The sequence below is a fragment of the Psammomys obesus genome, unplaced genomic scaffold (genome assembly GCF_907164565.1).
Source record: "Psammomys obesus unplaced genomic scaffold, mPsaObe1.curated_primary_1811, whole genome shotgun sequence".
NCBI classification, from domain to species: Eukaryota; Metazoa; Chordata; class Mammalia; order Rodentia; family Muridae; genus Psammomys; species Psammomys obesus.
Window position 1 is genome coordinate 4,399,904 of NW_026596088.1, and position 11,770 is coordinate 4,411,673.

Below are 11,770 nucleotides of genomic sequence, written 5' to 3' on the forward strand. Positions count from 1 at the left end.
CTTAGCAAGATGATCTGTCCACATACTGTGACCTTGAGTAGCTCTAATGTCTCTTAATCCTGCTGACAGTCACCTCATTGTCCTGTACTGTGCTCAATAACTGTCATTTTCTGACTGTCACAAGGACTCTCTCCTTGTATTTGCACCCCATACCAATATAGTCTCATCTTGATAATTCCCATAGTTGAATCTGCAAAGACTATTTCCAAATAAGGTCATATTCTGAGGTTCCAGGTAGACAGGGACCCTGCCAACCTCAGAAGCCCTGTTAATTTCCAGACTTTTTCATGAAGATGCTGATGGTGGCCATTCCAAATTTTTTGAGGTTTGAAGAGAGATAGTAGATGGATCGATAGTTAGATGGATAGATAGATAGACAGACAGATGAAAGAGAGGTTGAGATTTATGTGCCTCTGCATGAACATTGTACTCATCATTGGAATGGAGCCTTTTTCTAGTAAGGAGCATTATTCACTTTCACCTTTACCTTGGGTGCTTTGCTTATTCTGTAGGAATGGTGAATTTTTGTTGTATTTGAGGATGGTCTTTCCCTGGAGCTATTTACAGTTTCAAAATTACTTTCTTTCATAAATGACCCATGATTTCTTTTTAATTTTTCCCTTTATTGAAAAATAATTTGGTATTCTGTTCATGCTTTTCCTCACTCTTAACTCTCCCAGATCCTCACCCAACTCCATGCACTTTTTCTTTCTTTAGAAAACAAACAAAAAACTCACACAGAGGAAAAAAAACACTAAATCAGAAACCATAATATATAAGCAAAAGACTAGTAAGACAGAAATACCCAAACAAAGCAATATGAGACAAACGTCATCAAAATTACCACTGAGTTAGTTTTTTGTTGGCCATCTCCTGCCGGACATGGGGCCTGCCCAGAAGTGTGGCTAACATGCCCAATGAGACTCCACTGGAGAAAACTAATTTTAACTTTGCAAGCTAGTATCAGATGTAGATAGCTTCTTGTTTAGGAGTGGGAGCCATGTCCACTTCCCCACCTCACCACTGGGTCCCATCTGGCTTGACCCTGTGCAGGCCCTAGGCATTCTGGCTCAGTCTCTGTGCATTCATATTTGCATCAGTCCTGTTGTGTCTTGAAAGCCCTGTTTCCTTTGAGTCCTCCATCCTCTCTGACTTTAAAAATGTTTCTAACTCTTCTTCAGCATAGAGCCCTGTGTACCTGGGTAAGGGGTTTGATGAAGACATCCTATTTAGGATTGGGTGTTCCAAAACCTCTTACTCCCTGCATATTGTCCAGTTGTGAGTCTCTGTTAGTTCCCATTAGTTCCCATCTACTATAAAATCCCATCTTCTCTAATGATGGTTGAGCAAGACACTGATGTATGGGCACAGCAGAACATCATTAGGAGCCATATTAATGCCATGTTCCTTTAGCAGAGCAATAGCATTTGGTTTTTCCATGGGGCAATGGCCTATCTAGTCTCAGGTTCTTGGCCACCTGAGCAGTGTCAGACACGGGTTCCATCTCATAGGGTGGACCTTAAGTCCAATCATAAAGTGGTTGGTTATGCCTACAACCTTGTGCCACTAGTGCACCAGCATTTCTTGCAGACAGGTCACCCTGCAGATCACAGGATTTATGGCTGGGTTGACAGTTTTCTTTCTCCACTGTGCCTTCCAGTACTGCGAACACTAGTGAGTATGGGTGAAGCCTCTACTTAGACACCAGCTCAACTTTCTTTGTGTTCAGTTAGCTATGTAAGTGTGGTTTGAGTGGAAATTGCCCCAATAGGTTCATATGAAGTAGCACTATTGGGCGGTGTGGCCTGGTTGGAGGAAATGTGTCACTAGGGGTAGGGTTTGGGGTTTCAGAAGCTCAGGCCAGGCCCAGTGGCACTGTCTCTTCCTGCTGCCTGTCACTGTGGCTGTAGAACTCTCAGCTACCTCTCCAGCACTGTCCCTGCCTTCATGCCACTGTTTCTCATCATGAAGATGATGGACTAAGCCTCTGAACTGTAACCTGGCCCAAATTAAATGTCTTCCTTTATGAGAGTTGACATGGTCATGGTGTCTTCACACAACAGTAAGTGTTATCTTCAGCAGTAAGGTCTTACCATCAATTTACAGAAGGCAACCAATAGTTTTGGCAATAGTCAGAGATATTTATGGGCATCCATTGGGCTCCTTTAACCAATGGATCAACTGGATGTAACCCATTCCTGGAACTTGATGTTTCACTTGGTGATGAAAGATGTCTAGTTGGGGCTTTGTCTCCTGTTTTTTGTGTTTTTTTTTTCTGACTCCATTTAGATTTCTTTTGTATATGTATATATTTGAGGAATCTTCTACAACAGTAGGCTCCCGTATGCTCCTCAAATGGCCCTTAATGTTATTTGTTCCTCCCCATATCCTCTTCCTTACCTCTCTCTTTCCCTTCCCCATTTAATCCTCCCACTCCACTCTTCTCCCTGTTTTTCCATAACTATATATTCTACTTTCCCTTCCTTGGGAGATCTTCCTATTCCCCCTACATACTTGATACCTAACTTCTGGAGGGTATGGATTGTAGCATACATATCAAAAGCTTAAAAATTGACATCCACATATAAGAGAAAACACAATATTTGTCTTTTGAGGTCTGGGTTACCTCATTTGGGATGATTTTTTTCTATTTCCATCCATTTATCTGATAATTTCATAATTTTATTTTTTAATAGCTGAGTAATATTCCATGTGTAAATGTACCACATTTTCATTATTTATTCATGAACATTTAGGCTGTTTCCATTTTTTTTTTTTTTTTACTATTACGAGTAGAGCAGCAATAAACATGGATGAGTAAGTATCTCTATAGTAGAGTGTATAGTCCTTTGGATATAAGCCCAAGATGGTAAAGCTAGATCTTGTGACAGATCTATTCCCAACCTCCTAAGGAACTGCCACACTGATGTCCACAGTGGCTGTAGGAGTTTTCCCACCAGCAATGGATGAGGGTTCCCCTTTCTCCACACCCTCGCCAGCACGAGCTGTCACTTGTTTTATTGATCTTGGCCATTCTGACTGGTGTAAGATGAAATCTCAAAGTCGTTTCGATTTGCGTTTCCCTGATGACTAAAGATGTTGGTCTCTTCTTAAAGTGTTTCTCAGCCATTTGTCTTGCATCTTGAGAACACTCTTCTCAGTCCTATACCCCACTTTTGAAGTGGGTTGTTTTCTTGATACGCAGTTTTTATAGCACTTTATATAGTTTAGATACCAGCCCTCTATTGGATGTGTAACTGGTAAATATCTTTCCCATTCAGTAGTGAGCCGCTTCATCCAAATTATGGTGTTCTTTGCCATACAAAAGCATTTTATGAAGTCCCATTTATTAATTGTTGTTCTTGGTGTAATGCTATCAGTGTCCTGTTCAGAAAATCTTTTCCTGTGTCAACGAGTTAAGCCTATTCCCCACTTTCTCTTCTGTCAGATTCAGGGTACCTTGTTTTATATTGCGATCTTTGATCCATTGGGAGTTGAGTTTTATACAAGGGGATAAGTATGGATCTATGTGAATTCTTCTAAACACAGACGTCCAATTTGACCACCATTTTTTGAAAAAGTTGTCTTTAATCAGTGTGTGGTTTCAGCTTCTTTGTCAATGATCAGGTGTGCATAGTTGTGTGGCCTATGTCTGAGTCTTCAGTTTGATTCCATTGATCAACATATCTGTTTCATGCCAATACCATGCTATTTTTATTACTATAGCTCTGAAGTACAACCTGAACTCTGGAATGGTAATACTTGCTTCAGTTCTTTTATCATCTGAGACTGTTTTAGCTATCTTGGGTTTTTTGTGTTTTCATGTAAAACTTAAATTATTTTTCAATTTCTATGAGAAACTGTGTTGGAATTTTCATGGGGATTGCATTGAACCTGTAGAGTGCTTTTGGTAGGATGGCCATTTTTACTGTATTAATCCTACTTATCCATGATCCAAGATCCAGGAGTTCTTCCCATCTTCCGATATATTCTTCAATTTCTTTCTTCAATTCTTAAAGTTTTTATTATACAAGCCTTCATTTTCTTGGTGAAACTTATCTCAGGAGGTTAATATATATATATATATATATATATATATATATATATATATATATATAGGCTATTGCAAAAAAAAAAAAAACACTGTTTCCCTGAACTCTTTCTCAGATTGTTGTTTGTACATAGGAAGGCTACTGATTTTTGTTTGTTAATTTTGTATCCTGCTACTTTTCTGAACATGTTATCAGCCGTAGACATTTCCTGGCAGAGCTTTTAGGGTCTTTCATATACAAAATCATATAATCTACAAATAAAGGGTTTTTTTTGTTTCTCCCATTTCCATTTGTATCTTCTTGATCTTCCTCGGTTGTCTTATTGCTCTAGCTAAGGGTTCAAGTACTACACTGAGTAGGCATAGAGAAAATGGACATCTTCCTTGTTCCTGATTTTAATGGAGCCATGTTTCATTTGAGTTTCTCTTTATTTAGATTAATATTGGTTGTGGGATTACTGCAAAGTGCATTTATTGTGTTGAGGTATGTCCCTTGCATCTCTAGTCTCTCCAGGACTTTTATCATGAAAGGGTATTGCATTTTGTCAAAGCTTTTTTTCTGTATCCAACAAGATGATTGTGTGGGGTTTCTTTTTCTTTCAATCTTTTTATGTGATGGATTACATTTGTCTATTTTTTTTAAAGATTTATTTATTTATTTTATGTATATGAGTGTTCTATCTGCATGTACACCTGCATGCCAGAAGAGGGCATCAGATGCCAGTATAGGTGGTTGTGAGCCACCATGTGGTTGCTAGGAATTGAACTCAGGAACTCTGGAAGAACAGACAGTGCTCTTAATCACTGAGCCATCTCTCCAGCCCACTTTTATCTATTTTTGTATGTTGAACCGTCCCTGTATGTCTGGCATGAAGCCACCTTTACTTGGTGGATGATCTTTTTGATGTGTTCTTGAATTATATGTATGCCTGTTTTGCCTGCAATTAGGTCTGTGCATCACGTGCATGTCATGACCAGGCAGCCAGAGCGGGGAGCCGGATACCACCAAGACTGGAGTGAGAGACAGTCATGAACCACCAGGTCGGTCCTGGGATTCAAACCCATGACCCATGATTCTTAGAGAAGATACATGCTCTTCTTGGAAGATGTGTTGCCTCTTATCGCTTCTTCATTCCATTCATATCTTTCACCCTCATGCTTCAGGCTCATCAGAACTAGCCTATGCTGCTTGCTGCTAGTCTCCTTCCATGGGGAATTCTTGCAGCTTTGCCACTCCCACCTCATCCCCAGTTGCAGAGCAATGATCGGTCCATATCCAGACAGCACTGAGAATTCATCAATGCTCTGGACTCTACATTCAGTTTTTAGCGGGATCTTCTGACTGGGAAACTAAGTAAATGAGCACTGTGCTCCAGGCTGAGTGCCACAGTGGGTCTACCTGAGTGCAGACAGGCTCTGAAGGGAATCATATTCTAAATACCTACTTTGGCTGTAGAAACCAGCCTTTACTGCACAGGTAAACCTCCACCCAGACTTTTATCCCCCCCACCTAGTGCCCATGTCTTAAGTGAAAGACAAGTCAACAGACGCACAGATGGAAATGCTAAAGCATTTATTAGAAAGTTAGATTGGCAGCTGGGGGAGCAATGAGGTCATTGGGCTCCTGAAAGCCCTTCTGTAACAGAGTAACCAAGGGAAAGAGGGTGGGGAGAGCAGGGGGCTCAGTAGCCAAGTATGCATGAGACCTTGGGTTCCAGACTCAGCATAGAAAAAAAGAAAGACAGCTGGGGAAATTGGCAGTGTGCATTAGCAACCCATTCTCCACCTGCTTGTCTCTCCTGTGACCCGCTCTCTCTCACAAAAGCTCTTTTTCTATGTGGTCTCTACATGTCTTTAGGCCAGCCACATGTTACCCCTACCCAGCCCATGAGCACAAAGGAATTCCAGGTTCCAGGAGCATGCTCAGGACATAGCAGCAGCTGCCTGCCTGTCTGAGAAGCCAGGCCAGGGTCAGCTGCTGCCACAGTGGCTCTTCTGAGCTCAGGCCTGCAGGAAACGGTAGAACTGTTCTGTCCTCAACTCAGGAACAGGTGGCTGAGGACACCGAGCAGTGGGAATGCCAACAGCAGCTTCACTTTGCCTTGAGAATTATGCGGGTTTTCTCATCTCCGATAAAGAGCCTAAAAACAAATTGCCCTGTGAGGTCTCCATTCCCTTCGAAGAAGGACCCAGCTTTCCATCCAGAATCTCCAGGCCCAGAACTCTCTAGACAGAGAGCTTCCTGAGCTCAGCACTCCCAGGCGGCAAGGGACAGTTTTTGATCCCACATATACCCTTTCCAGAAGAATGCTTATGGTGGTCACTCAGAAATCAGCAATAGAGTGATTACCGGTGTTTTACAACAGGCCCCAGGCTTGGCCTGAAACCCCTGGACTGCGGTGGGTAATGGTAAAGAAGGCTATACATGCAGCCCAGAGCCAGCCCTCCCAGACACTGATGAAGAAGGAGGGGGAGCATCTTGGAGGAGTTGGTGCCTCAAGGGGAATGAATATGATAGATGATAGATAGATAGATAGATAGATAGATAGATAGATAGATAGAACAAAAAAATTTAGATAAAAATCTCTTTAAAGCCAATGTAAACATGAAGCCTACCCATAGGAAAGGAAGCCTATGAGAGATCCCAAGTCCCCAGAAACACGTTTGAACACTACCTGGAGCCAGTGTACCCACAAGCACCTCAATCTTAAGAGCCAGTTGGTCCCCCTTGGAGAGCGGATTTCTGTCACTTGGAGCCAAAGGCCCTAGCTTAGTTCCCTCTGAAGATCCCCCGTCTCCTCCAAGTCCAAGTGAGTGCCAACCTACTAGCTGCAAACTCCCCGTCACCCTCTTACCTAATGAGAAGTCCTACGAGGAGGCCAGCCAGGAGGGGTCCTATCCAGTAGACCCAATGAAAGTCCCAGTAGCCGGCCATCACAGCAGGTCCAAAGGCACGAGCAGGGTTCATGCAGGCTCCAGAGATCCCACCACTGTAGACACATGGATACCCAGTCCACCAGCACCTCAGAAGGTCCTCCCTCAAGTCCACAACCTTAATCAGATCTACAGCCTGCCCCACCCAGACACCCTCTCTAAATTTCCATAGCAGGGGCTCCTGCATTGGATCCCACAGGCTATAAAGCAACCTTAGTGCCAAGCAGATGGAGGATGGTTCCTCTATGACCATCATGCTAGCCACTCCCCAACATGCTTCTAGAGCAAATGTCCAGTAAAAAAATAAACACCTGCCTAGTCATTACAGAAGCTAAAAATGGAACATGTTCCTTTCCAAAGTCTATAAAGGGAAGTCCAAGGAACGTCACCCACTCTGGAGTACAGTTGACCTACATTCAAAGTCCAGGCCAGGAGTTCTGCTCTGTGACTTTTATCTAACCTCTCTGCATGTCCAGAGATGGAGACGCCCAGGAACAAATGACAAAATGTGTGCTTTGTGATGGTCATTGTAGTGTCCCTGGCCCATTGGGGTCCTCATGCCACCAACACCGGCCCTACTCCTCTAGAGGGGGCTTGTCTGCCGGGTACACCAAAGGGGGCAGGTTCCTCAGGCTCACCAGAGGGAGCTTGTTTCCAAGGCACACCGCTAGCTCTGGGTGCTATCTCTAGACACCCCCACCACCACCACCACCACACACACACACACACACACACCACCACCACCACCACCACCACCACCACCACCACCACCACCCCCGCTTTCAGACTGCTTCCTGCAGCCTTCAGTCGGTTCTGCGTCCAAAAACCAAACCAGGTGGTGGAGCTCACGTGTAAATGAAGCAGGTGCCACTAGGGGGCAGCAAAGCACCACTACTGCTGATCTACCGAGAAAGGCTTGGTTCTGAGACCAAAAGGAGGAGTTCAACCTTTGGAAGGGACCTCACACACACTTCAGCAGATGTGTGTGTGTGTGGGGGGGGGGGGGGGCTGTCCCAGATTTGTCACTTTATTTAGACTCGCGATGACCCTAAGTCATTTTTTGTCTTTCTGAACTTCAGTTTGACCACCTGTACAACGGAAGACAATTCCTGGCCTAACACTGTCTTTTTAATGTCTTCCCAAAACTAACAAGAGGCTCAAAGTAAAAGAGACTGGGGTAGAGATGATACAGAGCCAGCACCGTGAGGGAATGTTTTATTTCTGCTACAGAAATGAGGAATTGTTATAAAATCCCAGCTCTCTGACTTAGACCTAGATGAAGTAAAATGGAAGGACCCCCACATCCTCCCAGCCAAAAATCACCTAGCACTTCCTGATACCACACACCCCGCTGCCTGCCCAAAGGCACCTCCATTTGCCACACTTTCCTGGCCCCTGTTGACACTGCCATCACGCCACTGAGGAGCACTTACCCTGCCAGGATATCCACAGTGACAGAGAAGCCAATGGAGAATGGGGCCAGAGGGCCCTTTGTCTTTCTGTTGATGGCACCCATACACACAGCTAGTGCCAACAGCATTGTCATAATGATCTCTGCTCCCAGGGCCACCGCCACCTGCCCCTGATCCTTGACCGTTACAAAGGCTGCCCCAGATGCATTCCAGAACCTCTCCTCTGGACTCACCGCCTGTGGAGACAAGTCACAAAGCCTAGGACAGAGAGAAGATGGGAGCTGGGCACAGGGACCTACCTTGGAGGCCTGTGCTTCCAACCAACCCATCTGGACTTGGGCATGCCTGTGTCTATATGCCAGTTCTTTCCATTTTTACGTGTGACTGGGGGAGCTACAAGACCTCCCTGAGCCTTGCTCTGCTTGCCTGAAAATTGAGGACAACAGGCATTGTGTCCGATGGCGCTTAGATAACCCTCTTTGAGAAAAAGAGCACAAAACTAGCTGTGGAGACATTGAGGGACCTGCAGGCCTTGAGGAAGGCTGAATGAGGGGTTGAAACTAAGTCACCCTCAGGGGAACAGGCAGTGGTGGGCGTCAGAAGAGGGGGAGAAGGAGAGAATGGAAAGGAGGATGGAGCATGGAGGGATGGAGGAAAGAAGGAGCCCATGGAATTATGTAACAGAGCTATAGAATCTTTGGCCCAGCCTGGGGATGAAGTTGTATGGTAGAGAAATTCTCAGAAATGCTGGAGAGCCTAGGTTCTATCACCAGTGCTGATGGCTAGAGACCCTGCAGCTAAGAAAAACCCACTTAAAATACATTTTATTTATTTATTTATTTTTACGTGTATGAGTGTTGTGTGTGCATGTATGTCTGTGTACCACATGCATGCCTGGTAAACACAGAGGCCTGTAGAGGGTGTTGGACCCCTGGAACTGGAGTAGCAGGTGGTTGTGAGCTGCCCTGTGGGTGCTGGGTGTAAAACCCAGGTCGTCTGGAGGAGCAGCCAGTGTTCTTAATTGCTGGGCCCCAGAACTAGTTTGGTTTGTTTTGTTTGTTTGTTTGTTTGTTTTTTATTGATGGAAAGATATCAAAGATTTCAAGCATATACACTATCAACACGAAGGAAAGAGAGGGGGAAGGGGACTCCTCCATGAGTGCCAAGCCACCAGCCCAGTCCCAGCAGGGTTTACCCACCTTAGCCAGGGCAGCTCCAATCAGCCCCCCAAGCACCTGGGAGACCCAGTAGGGGATAAGCAGCACGGCGTTGAGGCCTCCGGCCAGTGTGGCCGAGAGCGACACAGCAGGGTTGAAGTGTCCACCGCTACAACCAAGAGGAGAAGGAAGCCATGAGGCCACCACCATCCAAGGCCCACCGCAGGGAATGTGCCTTGAGAATGCGTACTTCAGTCTGTCCCCCAAGCTGGGCCCGAGGGCCCTGCCATTAGCAGAAATGCGGCAAATCTCTCCCACTTTCCACAAAGAGATTTGTGAGAGGTGAGAGGGACAGAGGGAGCTGGGGATGGGTGGAGCAGGCCCTAAAACCAGGCCCTCGGTGGCCTTGGAGACAAACATAGGGAGAACATCCATGCATTTCCCCCCCCCACCCCCAGACTTCTGAGGGCTTGCTCTGGCCCTCCAGAAATGTGGCCAGGTGCCCTCTCAGCAGCCCACACAGCAGACTGCAAAACCAAGATGTTGGTGTGTATTCAGCATGCATCTCTGTGTGGCTTTACTGAACACCGGCTATTGTCATCTTCCACATCACACGACTGTACCCAGGCTCAGAGGCTCGCTTTGGCCACCAGGCCTCCCTAGGTAGAAGGTCACATGCTTTCCATCTCACTCACCACCTCCCTTGCACGTTTAAAGAGATAGTGTCCATTCTCTCTTTCTAGAGAACAGTATGGCACTGTCCTCCCCCATATCTGGTTTTGAATGAGATTAAATAGAGGACAGCGCTATTCCAGTTCACCCAGTCAGATGCCCCAAGGGGGATATCCACCATTACAGTTGGCTCTTTTAGGAAAAGGCCCGCCTCCCCTCAACCCATCCCACTGAGCTCCTAGCAAGATAAAAGCCAAGCAAAAGAAGGGTCATCTTTCTGTTCCTAAAAACAAACAAACAAACAAACAAACAAACCCCTCTTTACTTTTCCTGATCTACTTCCAAAGGGTCCCAGCAACAGCTGTGAGTGCTGAGCACCCCAAAAGCTCCTTTCCCCTCAGACACTCAGCTCTGGGCAGTAGAGCCAGACTGCTTGAATTTGATGCGTGGCTCCATATGCGAGGCACACACCTCGTATCGGTGATGTGGGCATCATCTTCCGCAAATATAAAACAGGGGAAATAACAGAACCTATTCCGTAAGTTTGTCCAGAGACTACAATGTTATCTAAAGAGTGCTCGGTATAGAGCAGGGGCAAAGTGAGCAAAAGAGGAGTGCTGGCTCAAAAAATAACTTTAAAATATAGCAACAGTATTATTCCCATTTAGTAGGCTTAGAGAGCAGCCTGCCCACAGAATTCACTGGCTGCAGAGCTAGCTGGCCCCACCAGCACATTTGTAGGACCCCGAGTGGTTGGCCAAGTGCTTCCCAGATTGACATTAGGCTAAATGCTAGGGTCTGGTCTCACCTGATATTCCCCAGTGTAGCGATGATGAGCCCCAAGGCCAGCCCGTGAGCCAGGGCAGGCTGCAGGAGTCCAGTGTTTGCACTGTTCTCGATGACTGATAGACACCCGATGAAAATGAAGAGGGCAGAGCCCAGAAGTTCCACCACACATGGCTGTACGTATTGCTCATACCAGGACACACGGCATCTGCCAGCCACACTGGTCTCCTTCACCTTGCCGTCACTCAGGTCCATATCACACATCGGTGCCTGCCGCGGGGAAAAGGAGAGGAAACACAGGCAGCAGAAGCCCCCAGACAGAAGCCCCCATCCCCAGCCTTGGACACATCCTCAGTGCCCTTGCCCAGGCAACAAACTCACCTCCCCAGACATCAGCTCTTGAAAAGGTCCAAGCCAGAGCTACCAGGAGCAGCACCGGCTGCACCAGAGTGCCCACACTTATCTCTGGGACTCAGACTGGTCCGCTAGACTCTGCACTTTTAAAGGACTGCGGATGTTCACCAAAGGTGTCCAGAAAGCAATAAAGCCTGGAAGGGAGGTGGCCCAGAAGAATAAACTTTTTTTTTTTTCTAATCTCAACAGGGCAAGGGCCACATGGGATCAATGATTGCTGGGCTTAGGGCCAGCAACAGGAAAGGCGTGGCCTGCTTACATCACGTGCAGAGCATACTCCAGGCCCCCTCCATGGTGCCTCATCTCTCCAGGGTCCAAAGGTGGCCGGCACATGTGCACAGGCA

At 46.1% G+C, this 11,770-nt stretch overlaps 1 protein-coding gene across 1 annotated transcript; it reads right to left on the minus strand.

Moving 5' to 3' along the window:
* Positions 1–5,607: 5,607 nt before the first annotated feature.
* Aqp8 (aquaporin 8) lies at positions 5,608–11,561 on the minus strand. Its single transcript, XM_055627661.1, has 6 exons — positions 11,394–11,561; positions 11,035–11,282; positions 9,597–9,723; positions 8,419–8,633; positions 6,907–7,041; positions 5,608–6,192 (listed from the first exon to the last, which is right to left on the minus strand). The coding sequence occupies exons 1-6, from the start codon at positions 11,403–11,405 to the stop codon at positions 6,144–6,146; spliced, it is 786 nt and encodes a 261-aa protein (XP_055483636.1). The 5' UTR covers positions 11,406–11,561; the 3' UTR covers positions 5,608–6,143.
* Positions 11,562–11,770: the final 209 nt, after the last annotated feature.